General features: G+C 38.8%; 1 protein-coding gene across 2 annotated transcripts in view; it reads right to left on the bottom strand.

The window, feature by feature from the left end:
- LOC130407587 (short transient receptor potential channel 5-like) overlaps positions 1 to 21,709 on the bottom strand; it is a 37,086-nt gene extending 15,377 nt beyond the window's left edge. For both annotated transcript variants that reach the window (XM_056730626.1, XM_056730627.1), the window contains exons 1-5: positions 21,192 to 21,709; positions 10,401 to 10,827; positions 8,152 to 8,673; positions 5,164 to 5,500; positions 3,446 to 3,585 (exon numbers count right to left, since the gene is read on the bottom strand). In XM_056730626.1, the coding sequence (XP_056586604.1) occupies positions 3,446 to 3,585; positions 5,164 to 5,500; positions 8,152 to 8,673; positions 10,401 to 10,787 (1,386 nt within the window). In that variant the 5' untranslated portion in view covers positions 10,788 to 10,827; positions 21,192 to 21,709. The remainder of the gene's footprint in view (positions 1 to 3,445; positions 3,586 to 5,163; positions 5,501 to 8,151; positions 8,674 to 10,400; positions 10,828 to 21,191) is intronic.
- Between the last annotated feature and the right edge of the window lie 744 nt (positions 21,710 to 22,453).

Here is a 22,453-nt window from a genome sequence, read left to right as displayed (position 1 = left end):
GAAAACGCTGCAGTTCCTTACGAGAGTCGGGAGTTGGCCACTTGGCGACAGCCTCAGTCTTAGCTGGATCAGCCTTGATACCCGTAGTGGATATTATGTGGCCAAGAAATGTAACGGACTCGGCATGGAACTCGCACTTCTCCGCTTTAACAAAGAGTCGATTCTCGAGCAGGCGTTGGAGAACCCGTCTAACATGTTGGGTGTGTACCTGGGGGGAGGGGGAGAAAATCAATATATCATCCAGATACACAAAAACAAATTGATTAATCATGTCACCCAAAATGCTATTGACTAGGCCCTGAAAGACGGCTGGAGCATTGGTGAGACCGAAAGGAAGCACCAAATACTCATAGTGTCCCGTAGGTGTATTAAATGCCGTCTTCCACTCATCTCCCTCTCGAATACGGACAAGGTGATAGGCGTTACGGAGGTCTAATTTGGTGAAGACCTTAGCTCCCTGCAATAGTTCGAAGGCAGAAGACATAAGGGGTAGGGGGTACCTGTTTTTCACGGTAATGTCATTCAAACCTCGGTAATCGATACAGGGACGAAGGGAGCCATCCTTCTTTTGAACAAAGAAGAAGCCCGCACCAGCAGGAGAGGAGGAGCGACGGATGAGTCCCGCCTGAAGAGCATCGCGGATATATAGGTCCATGGCCTCTCTCTCAGGACCGGACAGGGAGAATAAACGACCCCTGGGGGGAGAAGTGCCGGGAAGGAGGTCGATGACGCAGTCGTAGGGGCGATGAGGAGGAAGCGAGGCCGCCCGGTCCTTGCTGAAAACCGCGCCGAGATCATGGTACTCCACCGGAACAGAGGCCAGGTCAATGGATTCCCTCTGAGGAGCACAAAACATAGAGACAGAAGACAAAGCAGGACCAAGACAAGATACATGACAAGAAGAATTCCAAGAAGAGATAGTGTTGTTAGCCCAATCAACATGAGGACCGTGCTGTAACAACCAGGGATGCCCAAGGACAATGGTATTGTTAGGGGACTCGAGGATGTACAGCACAATGCTCTCACGATGATTCCCCGAAATGAGTAAACTTACGCAGGGAGTGCAGTGAGTGATAGTGAAGAGGAGGGCTCCTCCAAGTGACCGTGCCGGGACTGGAGTGGAAAGAGGAACCGAAGGAATATTCCATCGTCGAGCCGTCTCCCGATCAATGAAATTACCCTCTGCCCCTGAGTCCAATAAAGCCAGGCCTGAGTGTGAGCTCCCCTGGAACTCCAAGACGAAGCACAGCTGTGTGCGGGAGGCATCAGGAAGAGGGCAGAAGATCTTGCCCACCAGTAGCCTCCTATCTACTAGTGGGCGTTGGCTTTTAGTGGGCACTTGATGGCCAGATGGCCCGGCTTCCCACAGTAGAGACAGAGCCCCTGGGTGAGACGTTGGTGTCTCTGGAAAGGAGTGAGTCGAAGCCGTCCCAGCTGCATAGGTTCGGACTCCACAGGAGGTGGGAGGTGAGACTCGCTGACCGTCAGATCCGGAGAATCCATTTGGCGCCAAGAACTGTTCGTCTGTCGACGTCGGCGACGTAGATCCAGTCGCGATTCTACCCTTAAAGCAAGAGAGATAACCTTCTCCAGTTCCGTCGGGACGTCCATGACCGCCAACTCATCTGCAATCGTGTCATTAAGTCCTTCCAGGAAGCGCGCTCGCAATGCCGCTGCGTTCCACTCACAGGCGGCACTGAGGGTCTGAAACTGAATAGCGTATTCAGTGACGGAGATCCGCCCCTGAGACAGGCGTGAGAGCTTGGCGGCCGCTTCGTCTCCCCGGACTGAGCGATCAAACAGTCCTTCCATCTCCTTGCGAAAAGTCTCAATTGAAGCACAACATGGAGCTCTGGCGTCCCAAACAGCCATTCCCCATTCTCTGGCAGAACCGCAGAGGAGTGTGAGAACGAAACTTACTTTAGATGCCTCAGAGGAGAAACGACGAGGCTGGAGGTTAAACACCAGGGAGCATTGGGAAAGAAAAGCCCGACAGGAGTTAGTGTCCCCACTGTAGACAGGAGGGTTATTGACGTGAGGTTCAGGTTCAAGACGAAACGGCTCCCCCCGCGTGGTGGCTTCGTTATGAGCGTGCTGGAAGCGAGCCGAGAGATCTGCAACCTGAGCATGGAGAATACCGATCTCCTGCGATGCCGTGTTGAGGCGGGTTTCTTGTTGGCCCAGTAATATCCCTTGTTGAGAAACTGCTGAGTGCAGAGGATTTTGCTCCGCTGAATCCATTCTTGGTGCTCTCGTTCTGTCACGGGAAGAAACACACGGATTCAATTGCAGGTAAAATAGTTTATTAGAGGCAGGTGGACAGGTAGTCTATAGAATCCAAGGCAGAGTCTCTGGCTGCGAGGCCAACTGGGAAATCCAGCATACGGCAACGCCAGCGACTAGAGTGAAGAGTGTCCCCGCTCGACTGCTTTACAGACGGTAAAGGGACGAGCTACCATAAGATGCTTGATCCGACTGTGTGCAAAAGTTCTTCCACAGGATGTAGATCCTAAGGTGCCGGTCCCAGGAGGAGAAAGAAACAGTCCAGTGGACGGTAGAGAAGCGACCACGGCAGAGAGTCCACGTAGCAGGTAGGTGAACCGGGAATGACTGGAAGGAGTGAATAATCCACAGGGTAACTGAAGAACAACACACAGGAATTCCACGAGACACGACTTAACAAGACAAATCTAGATAAACAAATAAGGACTCAACTTGACTGGGAAAGCTAGGCTAGGCTAGGCTAGGCTTGCTAACAAGTAGCGTGCGTGACCAACTAGAGTTGACGAGAGCACAATGAGAGTGAGAAGTGGTGAAGATTAAGTAAGGGTGAAATTAACTGGACACCAGGTGTAGGCACTGAGGGTAACGAGGGAGTGATGAGTGCAGCTGCTAGACATCAACACACGTAACCGAACACAGCACAGAGACAACACAAGCACGTGCTCACCAGGGTACTGACAGGCTGAGGTGCACAACTGAAGATGTGTCGCATTGATGGGAACCATACAAAGGGCATTATCAGCAGCACTTCACCAAAAAGCATCATTCACTTAGGATAATGTGATGAAATTGGGACACACAACTCATGAGATGTGTCTCTGATAATGGCAAGGAACGTATGCTTTGTATTTCTATAATCATGTATACCCCAAACACAAGAGGACGCCTACCGGACGAACCAGTGAAACCTCAGACCTCTTTTCCTCTATTCATATTCTTGAATGCTTCCCCTTCCTTAAGGCGTGGGAAATGTTTTATTGGGCAATTCAACTGTGTTGAAATAGTGGGATTTTAACAACTAGTCCTATTAAGCGAATTGAGTATTATATTATAATTATAATAAAAAAATGTTTTAATATTTATTTTTGGAGGCCAATCTGTTGGAATATATATATAGTTTCTTTTTACAGTGAATATCTGATCATATATATTTGTCTCATACCTTAAAGTAGGCCACCAATTTAAGGGAAATAGTGGCCAGATAGAGAGAGTTCATGGCAAAATCCATCAGATTCCACCAGTCATGGATGTACTCGGTGAAACCTCCATCCCACATCTCCTTAATCTCTGCCCAGATGAAACCTGCAAAACATTAAAAACAAAATAACAGTGCTCACAATCATTACAGAGCAAAGTAAGAACAGTCCTAAATTCTTTCCTATGTTATTGTTTTTCAGTATAACACATTCACTGTACATAAATTCAGAGTTATTTTAATTATCTTGTCATAAATGATTCCTGTGCAATTTGAGAAAAAAAATACTTGAAATTTTTGAAAAACTTTCTTTAAAGGGGTCAAAAGGCGCGAATTACTGTGTTTTTCTGTGTCTTTGGTGTGTAATAAGTTGCCCATGCGTGTATTAGACACGTAAAATTGCAAAAAGGAAAGTGTGGGAACAAAAGATGCATTCTATCTAAAAGCGAATGCTCACCCAGACCTGCCTGAAACAACTCGTGTAAAATCTACATCAGTCGTGGTATGATTTGACAAAGACCGCCCAAATGTAGAAGAAAGTATGGTGGGCGTACCTGTCAGTACTATTGCTTTTGAACCATGATGTTCCAAATATGGTAAGAGGCGTTACAATTCTGTCACACCCTTGCAGTATTCGACCAATCACTATGGACTAGTTAACTGGCCAATCATAGCACACCTCGCTTTACAGAGGGATAAGCTCTAAGGCAGGGCAAAGTGGAGATACAAACAGACACGCATCTACTCATAAAGCAACATAAGCCTGTTTCAAGTTTATAAACAAAATGTGTCTTTTGAACCTTAATCAATAAATATGCGATTTTCTGACTTGTCGATGTGGTTTCTGACTTGTTATTTTGTTTACCAAATTGTTGTTGTGTTGTTCCTAGGATTCACATTTTGGAAATGTCTATTCATAACCTCGTAAATAGTGAAATTAGGTTGGAAAATGACTTAAAATAAATATTTTTGCTTCAATGTTCACTGGACAGCCAGATTGGCATTTTGGTTTCATATTGGGAAGAACAAAGCAAACTTCATCTTCTCTGATTTTACCTATTCCTTTACATGACTGACATAATTTACTTCAAGTCTCCACTTGTGGCTTCTTCCGGTCATGTGAGGAAAAAAACTCAAGCCATTATGATTGAGCCTTGATGTAATCAATCATGAACTGCAGCTTGAGATATGATTTCCTCAACTTTTGCCTTGAGGATAATAAATTATTGTATCAATAATTCATGAGGTTTCAATCATTTTACCACAGGGATAAGACGGCAGCTCTATCTCTGCATTAGGCCGCTTTTATTGCTTGAGAAATGAGCCAACTAAATGAATATTACACCATGACGTTTCTCCATTATTCCAGCGAAATGAATATTTGAAGCATTTTTACATTTTGCATCCCAGCACAATGAAGCATGTTCATATCCCCGTATGGATTTCAATGTCATTTCTCCAATTAAAGAGCTCTGAGATGACAAAAAACACACTTCCTTTATGTTCTGTGGAAGAAAGTCATACAGGACTGAAATGACAAGAGGGTGAGTATATGATGACAGAATTTTCCTTTTTGGGTGAACTACCCCTTTAATGCAGTCAAGTCATTTTTCGATGAGAATTGTGCGCAAATTGCAGTTTAACTAAAGAAACATTGCGTTTACATTCAACTGTGCCAGTCTTACCCAGAACCCAGGGTAGAATCATCCACTCTACAATGGTTGGTGGAGGGCCCTGTACATGCAGATCGGTTTGCACGATATGCTGTGAGGCGAGGAGGAGGAGGAAGAGGAAAGTCAGGTAGGAAGCGGTGTGGCAGATGAACTTGATGAAAGGTTTCTTGATGAAGAGACCCAGCGTGCTCTTCGGAGCCAGGAGGTATACGAGGGAGAAGGCAGGGAAGAGGAGGCCGATGATGAAACAGGTGACAAGCTTAACTGCCCAGTGACGTCGTCTCCAGCCGGGGAAACCATCGTACCACAGTGTGGCCAACAGCTGCTGACAGTTGGGCTGAGCCACAAACTGCAATAAGCAAAAACAGAAATATTTAGGACGAAAACTGAAAACCGAGGTGTGATGGTAACCATCATATGTTTGGGAGGCTGTCTTCCACTCAGAAATGACATGATAAGGCATTTTATCATCATTTTAAGTCCTGAATATGAATTTAAGATAGCAAGGAAGATAGTTGTCCATTTAATAGTAGTAGAAGTAGTAATATTTATAGTTATTTTAATTTATTGGTAGTGACTGCAGTGAGTTTAGTTTTTAATAATTATTAAATACAATAATTATTGTATTTATTTTATTGAATTTGTATAGGGCTACCTGGGGTATACAGAACATTCATATAAATAGGATCCGTAACATTTTACCCATAAAGTCTCATTCATTGACATTGGTTAATACGTTACCTACAAGAACTAACAATGAACGCTATAGCTTAAAGGGATCTATGTTAATGTTAGTTCTTACAAAGAGACTAAAATATTTTAGTGTAACTAAAATATGAAATGACATAAAAAATATATACAATTTGTATTTAAATCATTTGTTGACTTATATCATTACTGTCCTTCTGAAATCTTGTATCTCCATATTTTGCGTTTTTTTTCATAAATCTTTATTATTGGTCACTGTTTATGTTTGTTACTATGTTTTGCAAAAATCTAACTATTAAAAAGTGCTCAATCAAGTCAATTTATTCAACACAAATTGAATCATTTAAAATGTACTGTTTTTTCCATTTCCTGAAAGACAGTGTATTTGGACATGCATGGTTTTGGAAGGCCAACAATTATGTCATGTACTATATTAATGTTATTTATTAAATTTTCGTTTTCGTCACACACTCTTAAAAATAAAGGTGCTTAGAAGGTTCTTCAAAGAATAATCTTTTTTTTGGTTCAACAAAGAACCATTTAGTCTAAGGTTCTTTAAAGAACCATCTCTTTTTTTAATCTGAAGAACCTTTTTTGCCACAAAGAACCTTTTTTAAAACAGAAAGGTTTTTCTAAAGTTAAAGTTTCTTTATGGAACCAAAATGTTCTTCTATGGCATCAAAGAACCTTTTGAAGCACCTTTTCTAAAAGAGTGAAGGTGAATAGTTTTTTTGGTGTGACAAAATAAATGAGTAAATAAATATGGTGGTAGATGAAATAAAAATGCATTTAAATTATTTCTGTAATTTGATTCTTTATGTTACATTTCACAACTCTACAGCTTAAAGACAGAACATGTCTTCAAGATATCAGTGATAAAAATGTTTGTTGCAAAACTTTGTATTTTAAAAACTATTTGGTCAAATGACTGATTTCCTCTATGATGTGTCTCTCTGTATTTTCAGAAGAATCCTCTTCCTGTCATTCCAATTTAAAATCAAATTTAGCATCCGATGGAGACCACGGAGTTATATAAGAGCCGTGAAACTATCACGGCTAGGAAATCCCTTGCATTTGCAAAACTCTTGAGCCACAGCATGCTCCAAAACGACTTGATTTAAGATTAAATTGGAACTCAATACAGACCACAGCTCAGCTACAATTGATCTTAAAATGACCATCACTTAGCTTTGAAATTGAAAGCTAAACTTATTACGATCACAACTTAGACGACTTTAGTAGATAACCATTAGTCTGGAATATGACATGTAAAAATAATTTAGCATATACTTTTGCCCAAAACGTACTTGCTTCAAATCACATGAATCACAACTCGTCTTAATAAAGATAAGGGCCCTATCTGTCTACGTCTATGCTGTCTATGCTGCTTTCAAAAGTCTAAAGAGAAACACAATTTCCCTGACAGATAAATCCTGGCACAACTCAGAAATGTTTCCTTTTAACACAATGCATGTATAAAATGATGTGCCTGCCCATAACAACTGTGTAAATAACATTTCTCGAATCTCATTTTCTTCCATTGGCTGACCTACATTCCTATGCTTCATTGAGTTTTATTAAAGCAGCCAATTCTGCAGTTCCTATGAAACACAATGATTCATTATACAACTCCAATAGCACACTTGACTGTCATCTCTCTCATGACACCGCTGTGAGTTTATTCCATCAGCATTAGAAAACATCCGTTCCTTTAACCACAGACAAACAGTTTCAGTTCACCTTCAGAAAACTTTCCACCTCTTGGTTCAGTAAATCTTTCCCTTTTCCCGCTCAGCATGCAGCAGACGAGTTGATGATGAATGAAAAATTCAACAAATGTCTAACGCAGTGGTTCTATCAAAACATTGCAGTTTTATCAGATTTCTTACATGTGCTGCTTATCAAATAGTTAAAAAAAACCTTTAAACATTTATTTGTTCTGCTGAACACATAAGAAGATATTTTGAAGAATGTAGAAAAGCAAACGGTTCTGGGGCACTTTCGACTACCATTGTCTTTTTTCCTACTATGACAGTCAATGGTGACCGAGAACTGTTTGGTTACAAGCATTCTTCCAAATATCTTTCTATGTGTTCATAAGAACAAAATCATTTACACAGATATGAAACAACTCGAGGGTGAGTAAAGGATGACAGAACTGTTCCCTAAGTTTTGAAAATGTTTTTGCAATGTAATAGCTTAGTTTAGCTAATGTTGATTAAACGCTGGAAATTAAAATGAAAATGTACTACTTCAAATATGACATTATATATTAAAATCTAGAATCCCCACCTCTTTCTGGTGGTACTTGATGGCTAGTTTGAGTTTGGCCAGGTCTCTGCACTCGCGTGGGTCCAGCTCATCGCTGTGGTGATCGCTGTGGTTCAGGATGGTCTCCAGCTCACGAGAACTTCGCGCCTGATCCAACAGGTCCTTAGCAAAAAGTTTACACTGTTGCGAGAGCTCGTCGTACTCCTGACGAAACTCGTTCTCTACCTTACTGAGCTCCTTCAGCTCCCAGCCCAGCCTGAAGGCCGTGAGGATGGGGTCCTCGCTGGACAGGGCGATGAGAGAGGGGCTGGCCAGGGTCTTGTAGATGTTCAAACGCGAGCGGGAATGCCTCAGGCTGTCCACTTCTGAGCTGGACACGCACTCGACGCAGTCACAGCGGATCTGGTGCGGTCGTGGGATAGTGACCTTGCGTTGGACCAAGAGCTTGATTATCTCGTAGTTGTTGGTGTGGGCGGCCAACATGATCGGCGTAATATCGGGTGTAAACTCGGAAAACTGCGTGTCCATCAAGAGAGAAGGAACCTATATGAGAGAAATTAAAAAGAGCGATTGAATTCTGATGCTTTTTAAAAATATTTTGGTCTCTGAAAGCCAGTTATAATGTCAATCAATCATAGCATTTCATTATTTAATTAACTGTTTTAGATTAATGTTTTGTTTTTGCTACCTAGCTCTCTGGAGTGCTTGATTCTGATTGGTTGGCCGTGACGTTTCTTATTAACAACAGATAAAGCTGATACTGTAACACAGACTCATCTGTATACTGCGAGTCAATTTGATTTGTGCGACATGAATTCAATATAAATAAGCTTCATAATAAAACATATGTCAGATAATATAGTTTACAAATAATTAAACCAAGCCACATGTTTGTCAAATTGCATGTTTCGCTGTCGGGATTTATCATGAGATAGAATGACTTGTTTTTGAAGCTCAGACGCTCTTTTTTGTTGGCTTGAGAGAATGATGAGTTCTGAACTGTATGTTTTCATAATCCATGTACAAACTATTTTGTCTCAGAAGATCAAAGAAAATGGGATCCCTCGTGACGTGACCTCTTTTACTGATGTATATATCGCACTTGGAAAAGGCGAGTGATTAAATGTAAAGATGTTTTCCAAAAGCACCATACATTTCCATAATGGTGCTAAAAGCCACACAGAGCCAGTGAATACAAAATAACTGAAAGGATTTCAAACTGTGCTGTCTAGAATATCACTTCAAGCCAAGAAAAAAACATACAGAACAAATTTCCGCAGCAAAGCTTCCAGCGAAAATATGTGTTTTTTATTCATTCGTTCTTTTAAAAACAGCAATGCAATGCAGATAAATTCAGCTCAAACTTTGCAATAGTTTAAGCAATCACAATGTAAAATATCCAACTTGCAAAATGTTCTCCCTACATGGAGAAATAAGTAACTTGAACATGGGATTTTCAGTTAACGGAGTCAAATGATTGTTTTGCATATACTGAACAAAATTAGCCTTAACATGTTTCTAATAAAGATTATTTTGTTGACAGTGTATTCTGAACAAGCAATATTGCAAGAGTTTGAAAGTTCCCAAGATGCATTGCAGCATATTCAATTATGTGTTTCTTATTTGTTTTTCTTTTAAAGTTAAGTGTTTTAGTTCTTGCTGGCTTGATTTATGCTTAAATATCATTGTTACTGTTAGTTATCTGTTGAGATTAGAGTTCTTTTAATGAATGATGGGTTTTGATTGTTACCATGGTTGAGATTTGTGTGTTCAATGTTGAGGTGTAAGTGCATGAAACAATGATAAAACTGCTTTGTAAACACTCAACACAAACTGTTTAAACAGTTATTTGATCAAAGTTTGGGTCTGCTTGAGGTAGAAAACATTTACCATTGTAGTAAAAGACAAATACATTTGTTTATTTTAAAATAACCAATCGATATTCTCTATTTATGTTCAACCAACAAAACATTTTTTTTTCTGTTATGTGTTAGGTAAACATGAATATTCATGTTTTGACAACTTGTTTTATTAACAAAATATTTTGAGTTGTGCGAACGTCAGACCACATTCGTTGAGTCAACAGATAAATTTGCTTGTGATCGGTTGCCTTATTATTTTACGTTTTTTATTTAGTAACTAGTAATTAATATCTTTTTCTGAGTAACTTACACAAAACTGTTTAAAACTAGCCTGCTATTCCTAACCTTTACGAAACTGCCTAACAAACGAAAACGTTCATCTTCACAGTAAGTCAGGCCATCACGCACCTGTTTCTCGCACGTTTGCTTCCTGTAGGATAGCAGTAACTCCACAGCTCCCACCACCTCCTTGCGGATGGCGTAGAGAAGCGCGTCACCCATGTACATGTCATGGCTCAAAAGAAGTTCCATCACCTCCAGGTTTTCATTCTCGATAGCAATGAGCAGAGCGCTACGGCCCAGCGGGTCCAGGCAGTTGATGTTGATGTTGTAATAGATATCGGCCCCCTCGAGGGCCTGTTTAACTCCTGCATAGTCACCCTTCTCCACCGCTGTCAGGTAAGCACGTTCCTTTGCTGAAAGTTCAAACTCGGCCCGGACGATCTGCAGTGGGATGCGGTCGCGGTACGGCGAGTTATCGGCCCTCTTGTAGTACAGCTGAGCCATGGGTTTCATAAAGACGTGCCGACACAGGCTGACACAAGTCCAAAGCAAGCTGAGCAAAGATGAACATACAGTCAGTGTTTTTAGTGGTTTCAGAATATCATTGCATGGCCACACTGTAAAAATGAAAAAGTTCAGAGCCAAAGCTTAAAAGTTTATAGTGACCGGTCACATAGATTTTTTTCAACTTTGTCAGTTTCATAAATGTATAACTTTTGGCCAGGTGCATCATAAGGGGGGGGGGTATAGAGTACACAGACCGGAGGGGTGACCTGAGAATTTGTCGGGGGTCCCAAAACATAAGCAATGTCCTTGCTTGTGGCAATTGTCTTTCACATGCATTGAAAAATTTAGATGCAACAAATTATCAGAAATTTTTGAGTTGGAGAGGACTGACATTTTTTGCTGTGAATTTGACATGGATTTAGATGAGGACGATAATGTTTAGTCTCATTCTCTCTTCTACTTAGACAAACAGCTTTCCTGTAACTCAGTGGTCAGAGCCACAAATGTAAAAAAAAAAACGTATAGTATAATGCAATGTCACTTTGAATAAAAGCGTGTGCCAAATGCATAAATGTCAATGTAAATATGAACACACCTGTTTGACTCATACATAGTAACAAAACTGTTGGAGTGCTAGAGATATTCTGCAAAATAACAGTTTTTCAGTAAAATTACATGGTTTCTCTATTTTTCTTGTGAATTTGCAGGGTTTTTCTGTAATTTAAGGTTTTAGTAATTTAAAAAATAGACTATAAAATTATGTTAAAAAACTGAAATTTTCCAGCAGCTGAGGCACCAGAAATATTATTGTAAAATAACCGTTTTTTTCTGTAGTTTGACGTAAAATGTGGTAAAATTACAGTAATTTTTTTTTTGACATTATTCATGCAAAATCTGTAATATAATTATTTTGTATTTCAAAAATATGTGAAAAATAAATGAATAATGCAAATTAAACTTAGTATACTGTGTTTTTTTACATGGGACGTAATTTCCTAGCTTTTCCAATCTCTTTGGTCAAGAAAGGCATCTCTGTTAACAGAACAAAATTCTCAATGATAAAATGATTCAGTTCTTCTAGATATTGCCAAAAACTTGATAATATAAAACAATCTTGTTGTCTTTTACAGGAAGTCATCAGATTTGTTATTATATGCTTTATAAAACATTAAGTGTGAGAGAGATATTTCGTTTTGCTGTTTGTGACTGAACAAATATCTGACATTCTCTCTGAAATCTCTTTCTTAAAAACTAATAAAAACAAACGTAAATCTGTTTCTAGGAGTATTCCTGAGGGTGTGTAAGATCTGTTTGAAAAATATCATCTGTAGCTCTGTTCTCATTCGGCTGTACCTCAGAACTGAAGCTGTCTTGTTTCATAACTTTTCAAAATATGGATTGTTGTTGAGATGCTTCATTGGTAATGTTCATCATTTCTCAAATGTTTATCTTTATTTGTTGATTTGATAAAAGTCTAAAAAGTAATTTAAAAAAGTGCACAAACCAACAACATAAATACAAATGGTTCAATCTTAATAAAATACGGTTGACACCAGTGGTCCTGTAGACTGTGCGCCAGCAAGTCTTGGCTCTTTCTCCACTGTCAGGTGGGTCTGGTGTGAGCTAAGATGAGTGTCAGCTGGTTGAGGATGTTTAACTGTTTGGTAAAACGTGATTTTTTCCAGTTTGTTTAGGCTTGATTAAAGCCTGATTGCCATCGAATGCTGTACACCGTAAGTGATTGAAACTCCAGATTTATCCATCACAAGTGATTTCACTTAACAACAGGGGTCAATATCCGCAACAATCTACTACTTCAGGACAAGTGTGGTGTCCTTCTGAAAATATCTTCTTGTGTTGTACAGGTTTTGAATGACAAAATGCTGCAGCAAAACATCCAAACTTTTGCAAAGCTCAATCCTGCTCAGGTGTTTCTCTTAATCCTATTCTTTGCTACACTTCTGGTGTGTCATGAACCTAAACATCAAATGTGATCACACACTGTTATCCATCCACACACTTTGATTTTGCATTAACCCGTGTGACTGAATAACTTGTTTCTTTGCATCAGCAATGCTTCTCTAATCGATACTCTATTAAGAAGTCATTGATTGAATTGTCTAGTCTTATTGTGCTTTTGGGTCGTGTACTAAGAATTAACAGCCCTTGTTTACAATTACCTCTCAGATTGAATGTTATGTTAAAGCATCAGGTTTTTGTCATGATGATTTGTTATGTTTTATTCTTGATCCAAATTATTATAGTATTACTATTACTAGAATGTCAGTGCACAGATGACAAAACAATGTTGGTGACGTAGCTGGATTATACCGAATTTGTTTATGAATCTAAACATCAATATGGAAAAATATTGTATCTTTTTGCATGTATTTGCAGAAAATAAAAACTGGAGAAACAGGTCAAAATAACAGAAACAATGTTCTGTATTTTTTCAGACCTCAAATACTGTAACGAAAACAAGTTCATATTCACTTTTAAGCAATACAACAGTCATATGTCTACATGTATTTAGGAAAAAAGAAATTATTCGATAACCTCGATTTAATGACAGTTTTTCAGGTATCTTGTCATGCTGTCAGTCTTTCACATTGCTGTTGGATAACTTTATGTCACTCCTGAGGTTCGATTTTGTTGAAATTCAACAGACATTGGACTGAAATGGCCACAAAACATCTAGACATGATAATTAAATGAAGATTTGGAATGGCTGTATGTTAGCCATCAATGTTAACATGCTGACATATTGGTATAGCAGGAATGAAATATTTGGTACAAAATGTACCAAATCTACATCATTATCTAAAAGGTAAGATGTAATGACTCAAAAAGCACTCTAAATTCAATTTTATATTTCACCGCCTGCACTGTATGCACTAGACTTTGCCAAAAGCAAAATGGCTGCCAGTTTTCACAGCGACCAAGTCAATTTGAATATCATCAAGTTTTATTTGATGCACTTTCCACTCATGTGTGTGAAAGTTTCATTATGTGCGACGGGAGAGGGTCTGTTTTTCCAGTTTGCTGTGTTGTTCTTCACACCTCGCTGCTTCGTAAACGCTAAACAAGGTTTCCACAGGGAATCACGGCCATGTTTTATTCAGTTGTGTTTGTTGAAGTGGTCTGACACTTTTAGTTCATTAGTCTGGCCCGGCAGTGAATACATAGTACAGAACTGCTTTTTCACATATATGCCCACTGAAATACTTCCCTTGAATAGGAAACAAACATTTGTGTGGTACTTAAACCACCAAGTTACTGGAAACCAGACTTAATTTTTAAAAACGTTTATTCAAAGGGATAGTTCCCCTAAATTCTAGGTTCAAAACCTCAAAACCAAAATGACTCTTTCTTCTGTGGAACACAAAAGAAGATATTTTGAGAAATGTCTCAGTGGTTTTGTGTCCATACAATGGAAGTCAAAGGGAGGCAATGTTGTTTGGTTACAGACATTCTTCAAAATATCTTCTGTAGTCTGCAGAAGAAAGAAAGTCATAAGGGAAATAAGAAATTGACAAATAAGGAATTGTTCAACATCAAAAATAACTCATTTCAAACCAAAAAGCAAAAGTAAAATCTTTTGTGAATCTTGGCTTTTGCCTCCAGTGATATTTTAAAGAGGAACTACCCTAATGCTATGATTCTGACATAATGATGGAGCTACAGATCGCTGTTCTCTTCACAAGCTTGTCAAAATATCCCAGAGCGTCTGGATTTGTTCACCATCTTCCATGAATATCTGCCGGCATTTAGTGTGAACACATATTTCTTTGACTCTGGATTCCCATAGCAGCTGTTTGCTTTCCACACTGTCTCGCTTCTCTGTATTTCAACAGAGTTAGATGTTTTACTTTTCGATCCTTTATCAGAGATCCTAGATTTGGGATGTAAATGGATTAAAATAGCTTATTTTAGAGTATGGAAACATGTCCACAGGGGGTCGATATACCCAGCTGTTTCATGTAGGGTGCATTATAATGTTTTGAAATAGAAAGCTTTTGATGGTTTCTGTGTAATTGTCCATAATAAAGCATGTGAAGCTTTTAAAATAATATCATTGCCAGGATTCAGACTTACTGCAACTGACGCCAGAGCTTTTTGGGGTGATTATTCAGAAGTGTATGTTTATGAACAGAAGTGTATTATCAGAAGATAATGCATGTTTAGGTAGTTTTACAGCAAAGCAAAGATAGATGGTTTGATATGGTAAGGTGAAACCAAACAGAATTGTATTAAATAGTGAAAACCCATGAATTTTGCATTTTATATTGATTGTTTGTTACTGAGATTCAATGGGTTTTGGTGGGAACTGCTGGCGAACCTATACACAGTATGACACACATCTTAAAATACCTTCATAGGTGCATTTTTACAGCACATCCCATATCTAATAGCATGTGGTCACATGGATTTGAGATTTGGGTTTGATTGGTTATGGTGACCCCGACAGAATTGTATAGTGAAATATTTCTGTTGCTTATAGTTTGCAGTATTTAAAAAGACAGAAAAGAGAATAATGTGCAATATTGTAGATCTCTTTGTATGTTGTAGTGACCCTCAGCCAAGGCTTCATTTTTGCTTTATTTCTAATAATCATATGTTTGTAAATAATTTAAGTGATATGAAATCACTACGTTGTAAAATAAAGTAGTTGTGTTTTGATTTGGTCAGGTTGGTTGCTTTTACACAACAAGATCCACTGGAAATCTATTGAAAACATCATGACAGAAAATGTACTGAGAGCATTATGTTACGGTAGCTTGTCGGAGAGTCATCTGTTATATGGTAAGTTCTCAACACATCCTGTATCATTTCAATTCTGCCAGCCCTGAAATAGAGGATGCACGGTTGAAGGAGTAGTTCACTATAAAATTAAAGTTTCATGATAATTCACTCACTCACATGTCATACAAGCTCTCCGTGTGTTCAATACTTCTGTCAAAAACTAATTGAGAAACGCTTTCCGAGGTTCTTACCTATATAATGGACTTCAACAGGGGGCTGTTGGTCGAGGTCTTAAATTCAGTTGCATCGCAGATTCAAAAGGCAGTACACGACACCAGCCGATACACAAGGGTATTGTCTAGCAAAACGATTTGACATAATCCCTCTTTAAACATAAATACACGGCTTGCACTGCTTCCGCAATCCACATCAACGACTTCCGTATTGCGCAATCACGTTGGAAAGGTTACGCGTGATGTATATTTCATACTGACCATTTTTAACGATAAAGACATATAACGTGTCATTCAATGTCCAAGAACGTTTAAACGGTCTTCTTTCTCCAAACTCTGAGTCGGAACTTCCGCTTACGTCTCGCATGACCTTTCAAACATGATATGTGAAGTCGTTGATGCTCTTCACGCAGTCACTTCAAAGCAGTGCAAGCCATATATTTATGTTTGTATAAAAAAAGTATATAACTTTTTAGTTTTCTTGGAAAAGGACTAATTGTTTCGCTAGACAACGAACTTCAGCCGTCAGACCGGAAACGTAAGCCTGTCCGAAGATATTTTGCATTTGCTGCGTAGCAAAGTTCATGTTTGGTGAACTCTGACCTGCGAATTTGAGTCACGTGAGTGTGTGACCAATAGAAGATCAAAATGTCACACTGTGAACTCTTACAGAAATGTAAAAATGGAGGAATCGTTCCCACCCATTTTTGTACCACCGTCCGAACAAGTTTTGCATACTCAGTGTCAAGTCTGACTGACTGGCGTTTTGAAGCGATGAAACTGACCAACAGCTCCCCGTTTAAGTGCATTATATGGATAAGAACCTTCAAATTCCTTCAATTCGTTTTTCAACATCATAAAATTTGAATTTTATAATGAACTAAACATCGTGTTTTTGAAAAACTGCTCGACTTTGGACAGAACACATTTTCAGCCAAGCTCCTGGCGATTTCAGCCATGTAAAAGCGCCTCGTGGGCACAGGGGCTAAATGTTAAGCTTCAATTTTTGATGAAGGAATCATGAAAGATCGAATAAAAGGTTTCTTCAAAATAATGAATTGCTTTTTGATATTGGACAGAGTATAAAAACAAAAACGTCTTTCCAATGGTCTCACCAGAATGATCATGAAGGCTTTTGTAAGTGTTGGGTGGCTTTGAAGAAAAGACAGAGGTAGTCACAACACAACCATGCAGGCATGAGGTTTGACTTTTTATCAGGTGTGCGCATTCACTTCAAGATGAGTGTAAGGGACAGAGAGCTGGTTACTAGAGCGTGGAGGAGCCAGTTATCCGTTCCACTCTATCTCTCTTTCTCTCTCTCTCTCTCTCACTCTTACTCTCTCTGTCTGTACCGATGGCTGTTAACACAGAGGCATCCTGCGTCACAATCCCTGCGCTGTTGTTTTTCACAAAGCATCAATGATGGGAGAAAAAAGGCAGCCCGTCACGGCCGACCGCCGGCGAACAAAACATAAATACAAATACAAACATGTTCGGGCCCGGTCCTCTCTCTTCGACGGTCTGGTCGCTCGTTCTCTTATATGCTCCCAATCTCCTACATGATTCGAGGCCGGTGTGCGCACAGCTGGCGCTCATTAACAATAACTCACCGGTCTCGAACCACGGTCTCGCCCCGCCTACTCCACTACAAACATTATATACATTTTGTTGTACCGCCCAAAGGCAAGTCCTTTTTACATAAAAGTGCTTTCTATACAGCACATTATTGTGCAGGATGCAGCATGAATATTGAAATTATTATTATTCATAGTTTTTCAGGGTTGTCACTTTTCAGCCATCGGGTCAAACTTGTAAAGGCAGATTTTAAGTGAGGGAGGCTTACAAATATGGCCCATAATTTGTGATGCATAACCAAACATTTTTTTTCTACACAACCTATTCATGAAAATTATTTTGACCACTTTATAGAATATACAACATTTCGGAGTGTTGGGAATTGACTAATGAGGACCGTTTTAATGCATGCTATTAAGCAACGTGCATGCAGTGTTAACAGTAATGATTCAATTAGAAAGCACACTTTGAGTGATAATTAAGTGTTTAAATCTAACCCTGTTGCTGTGTTACAGCTTTTATGCTTGTGAGACGTTCCTGGAAACCTTTAAATGAACACTAAATATCAACACTACTGCATATTTAAAATGTTAGCGCTTATTAAATGTTGATGGTGATGACCGACATAAAGAGTTGTATTATATAATCTGGGAAAATTGCTAAAACAACCATAAAAAATCATGTTATTTACTGTACACATAGATTAATCTGACCATGACCAAATACATGATGACACCTGCGTCCATCAGCACAACCTTCATTAAACCTCTCCAGTCACATCTATATCATTGTGTTTTATTGTGCACACGCTACAGTTAGTCTGTACTGGACTAAAATCTGGATATTATTGTTTTGCTTGGTTGTTACTTGCTGAAAATGTCATTTTTCATTTGAAAAGGTTCGAAATATGATGTTACAGCAGTTATTTTTACTGTGACCATAAACCACAACATTATTTTAACCCTAAATATATGATTGTAAACATAACAAAATACTAATGAAGACTTTAAGCAAAACATCGTTTTGAACCAGGTTGTTCGTAATAAGAACATTTTATAGCATAATAGAGGCTGAGCAGAAAATGATGACATTTTTTAAAAAGGATATTTCTCCCCAATAAAAATTAAAAGCATTTAAAGGCACAATATGTAATTTTCGCCACTAGAAAATTACAAAGGTATAACTTGACGATGCTGAGAAAGAATGCGGAAAAAGGGATCTACAGTCTTCAGCTTCACTGCCGATGGAAGTCAATCTGACGGGACTCACAAACTTTATAGTATTATAACGTAAGGCTTTTAATAGAAACAACAGAGAAACGTAGACCCTACAGCTACTACTTTTTTCACGATACTAACTGTTTTGCCACGAGCTGTGTGTGTATGACTGCATGCAGCGCTGCACAGATCGATCTGCTAAAGCTTAAAAATTCCCGTGATGCTGTCTATTTTTTAAACGGTAGTATCGTAGTCCTGTAACTAATGTTGCATATGTGCATTAATGTTCATTTGAACATTTGAACGTCTTTTTTTTCTCTCCTAAATTAATCCGTGTTTTGAGCGACTCGGACGAGATAAAGCTTCAGTGAGTCATTTATCACTTGCTTCGTTTCTTAATGAATCAGCTATTTTGAACAAGCTGGTTGAATAACTCACTGACACTAAAAAATTGTCGCCGCCTACTGGCCGTTTTAGTCTTATTTAAAGTAAGCCTAGCATTTTCCTTTATAAGCAGTGCTATAAATGCACTGTGTCGCACATTGATTGAATTAGTTCCAATGTTTAAAAAAAAGTTATTAAGTAGTCAGTAAACGTTGATAAAATTACTAGACATTAGTGTTTTTAAATCTTACCACAGTAAAGATTAAAGTACACTACAGTATTTGCTAAAACTTATCCAGTACCTACAGTTAATACTGCAAATATTGTAGTGTGCAGTATAATACAAGTCATTTAGATCTGTGTCTTAAGGCATTTTGGTCTATTTTGTTGATTTTAATTATAAACATGACACTGCATCGCTATACTACTTGGTATCTTGATAAAGCAATAAGCCCCAAGAAGCAGCGGGTTACAGTGCATTTTATAACAGCTAAGGGCGTTGTGGCACGATGCGAAGCGGAGTGCCTAAAACCCCCGTAGCTGTATTCAAATGCACTGTAACCCACTAGCTCGCAGGGCTTATTGCTTTTATAAACCGGTTATTCCATATGCGTATCAAGGTTTCATCAAGTAAGTAAATAAAATGATATTTACGCTATGTCAGCCGTTATATATCGGGGTAATTTATAACGGCTTAGAAATCTGCTCAGCCAATCAGAATCAAGGACCAGAACTGAGCGTTTATAATATGTAATAAGGTATAGTATCGTAAGATATGTTTATGGTACCTCGACAACCGTACAAAGTGACATCAATCGCAATACTTTGATGTGATGTGCAAATTGAGCTCTGCATGAAGTCGAACACATTTACTATGTGATTTCTATGTCAAGCAGAAATCAAAGATAACACAAACATGACAATGACATCATCACTGACAGGTGACACAATGGAGAGGAACGTTACACTGGTGAAAAGTGAAATTCCTCTGGATTCTAACATTATTGGAAAGATTTGGGTAACGTCCGCACACACGTGAACAAAACATGTAACATGCTACCCTTCTGAAAAAAACTCTATAAAATCTCTGAGACGGTTTCCATTAAAATAACCATCACAGCATCAGGATTTCAACTCCCATAATCCTGTACTGTACACCCCCCTCACTATTTAAGTTCGTTCTTGTGCTTGTTTTTCACATTATGTTGAATTATGTTGAGGGTCTGAGGTTAACATGTTTCTTGTATTTAGATTACCTGTTGGATTATCAAAGGTTTAAACTTTAAACCATCATCATCGTAGTGCATGCTTAACATTACAATACCATTACGAAACAGCTGTTTCTATTAAAACATTTGCAAAATGTATATAGTGTGTTTTGGGCATTATTCCAATAGGATTCATCTGCCAGATAGCACCCCACCAACACAATCCATCACATACCAATAGACACCATTATTGTTTCCATTAAAACCAATGCATTTGAATATTGATAAATAAAGTGGGGAGCCTTGGAGTCAAAAAGGTTGAGAACCCCTGCACTAAACAAAGTCAAATCTGTATTATAATGTAAGTACAGTATCCTGAGAGTCAACAGTTAAGTGATGGTTTTCTGAGCCACAAACATCAATGAGAGAGCTTAGTAGGACTTTTAATGACCTTTTGAAAGACACGCTTGGCTTCATGACTGTGGACAAGAGATCATTTAACTATATAGCCAATGAATTCACCTGAGCTAAATGTCAGCATTATTTAAAGCTCTCTTTCACCTATGTTTATTTGCAAAAATATAAATGAGGATGTTAATCTCTTCTGTGCAGTTTACTACAGTAGAACGAAAAAATGGTAGCACTTTACTTAAAGTATAAATAATGCATTAAAAAAGTGGTTTTAATATATTAATTATGCCTTGTAATGCACCTTATAATGCATTTTAATATCTAATGAATAATTGTTCAGTTAATACATCATAACACTTATCAATTGCATTTTAATAACAACATTTAATGTAGGTATTACAAAACACATTGTGAACCATTTTAATACATTATTATAATGCATTATACATAAATACTTTAAAACAAATAAATGTGACCTTTGATTATCATATATAAACCTTTCCTTGTTCCCATTCGTCTTGCTATGACATGACATTAGTCAAAATATGCATTCCTTTCCCTCAAAGAAACACTCATTTTTGCATTCTGTTTAATATGATTGAAACTAGTATGCGTTCAAAGTAAGGAAAGTGTTCTCACCTGTCGTCATCTGCATCACATGTTTTGTCTCCCGAGCATCACCAGCGAATTTCAAGATCATTGCGTTCTCAAGTCCTCTAGCTGCGCACCTGCTCGCTCCAGAGAGCGACCACTGAGGGGAATTAAGCCCACCTCAGGCGCTACATCGACAGGTCACAGCGAAAGATCTCCAGCGTGTGCTTCCAGCTGTTTGCTTTATTCAGCCCACCCTTGCAGGAGAGCCCGATGTTCAACCCCACATCTCTACAGATGAAAAGGGGGGGAAATCGAGCACCCTGAAAAACTAGGGGTGTCAAAAGATATCAAATCAGTCCAATTATTCCATTCATGCGGAGAAAGCTTCTTTGGCTTGTTTGAAGGTGTCTTACAATCTTCCCAGATGTCTGTCAAGGTTCATATCCCCGTTAATGGTGCCGTGAGGGTACGGGGGACTTGCCTCGCGCTTGTCTCCGTTGTCATGGTTGCCGGTTGGAGTGTGTCGTCTCCTTGCTTTACCTCTGTCTGTCTCCATGCCGCTCCGGCTGTCTGTTCTCTCTCGTGTTTTTCTCGTCTCTTTCCCCTCATCCGCTTCTCTGCGTTTCTCTGTCTCTATCACTCCCACCCTCATGCTGCATCCCCCAGTCCCCCCTCTCCATCCTCTCACCCCTCCTCTTCAGCACCCAGGTTGTTTTGTTGTGTGTTGTCATCGTGTTTTTGGTTTTGTTATGTCTTAAATCTTGCTGAATGTGACAGTAGCTGTTCTTTGGTATAGAAGTATAGTTCACCTAAAGATTAAACTCCAGACACCTATAAAGGGTCATTTTGTTGTCGTTTAACAGTTATGTCATTTAAAATATGCAAGAATTTCTTTCTTTCGAGGAATACAAAAGGCATTTGAAGAATAAGTCTGCTTTTTCAATGAAATGGGAGCGGATGGGGACTGGAGTTGTCACTGTTCAAAAATGTGAGAAAAGCACCCCTTGAAGTATTCAATGACTTTCAGGTACATTTAGTCATTTAGCAGACGCTTTTATTTGACTGAAAAATGATGTAAACTATGGAAGCAGTTGGAACAACATGAGGACAACAAAAAGCAGAAGCGCAATAAAACTATTCTCATGTAGCCTACCACACAGTATACAAAGCTACGGATAGAAAGAGTAGAAAAGAGATATATGAGAGCTTTAGGCTATGAAAAAATCCTGAAAAAGTCATTGTACAAACCAAAGCATATTCTTTCAAGACATATTTTTATTTATGGATGAGCTACTCCTTTAAGAAAC

Source organism: Triplophysa dalaica, chromosome 19, assembly GCF_015846415.1.
Source record: "Triplophysa dalaica isolate WHDGS20190420 chromosome 19, ASM1584641v1, whole genome shotgun sequence".
Taxonomy (NCBI): domain Eukaryota; kingdom Metazoa; phylum Chordata; class Actinopteri; order Cypriniformes; family Nemacheilidae; genus Triplophysa; species Triplophysa dalaica.
This window is presented reverse-complemented; position numbering and strand designations above follow the sequence as displayed.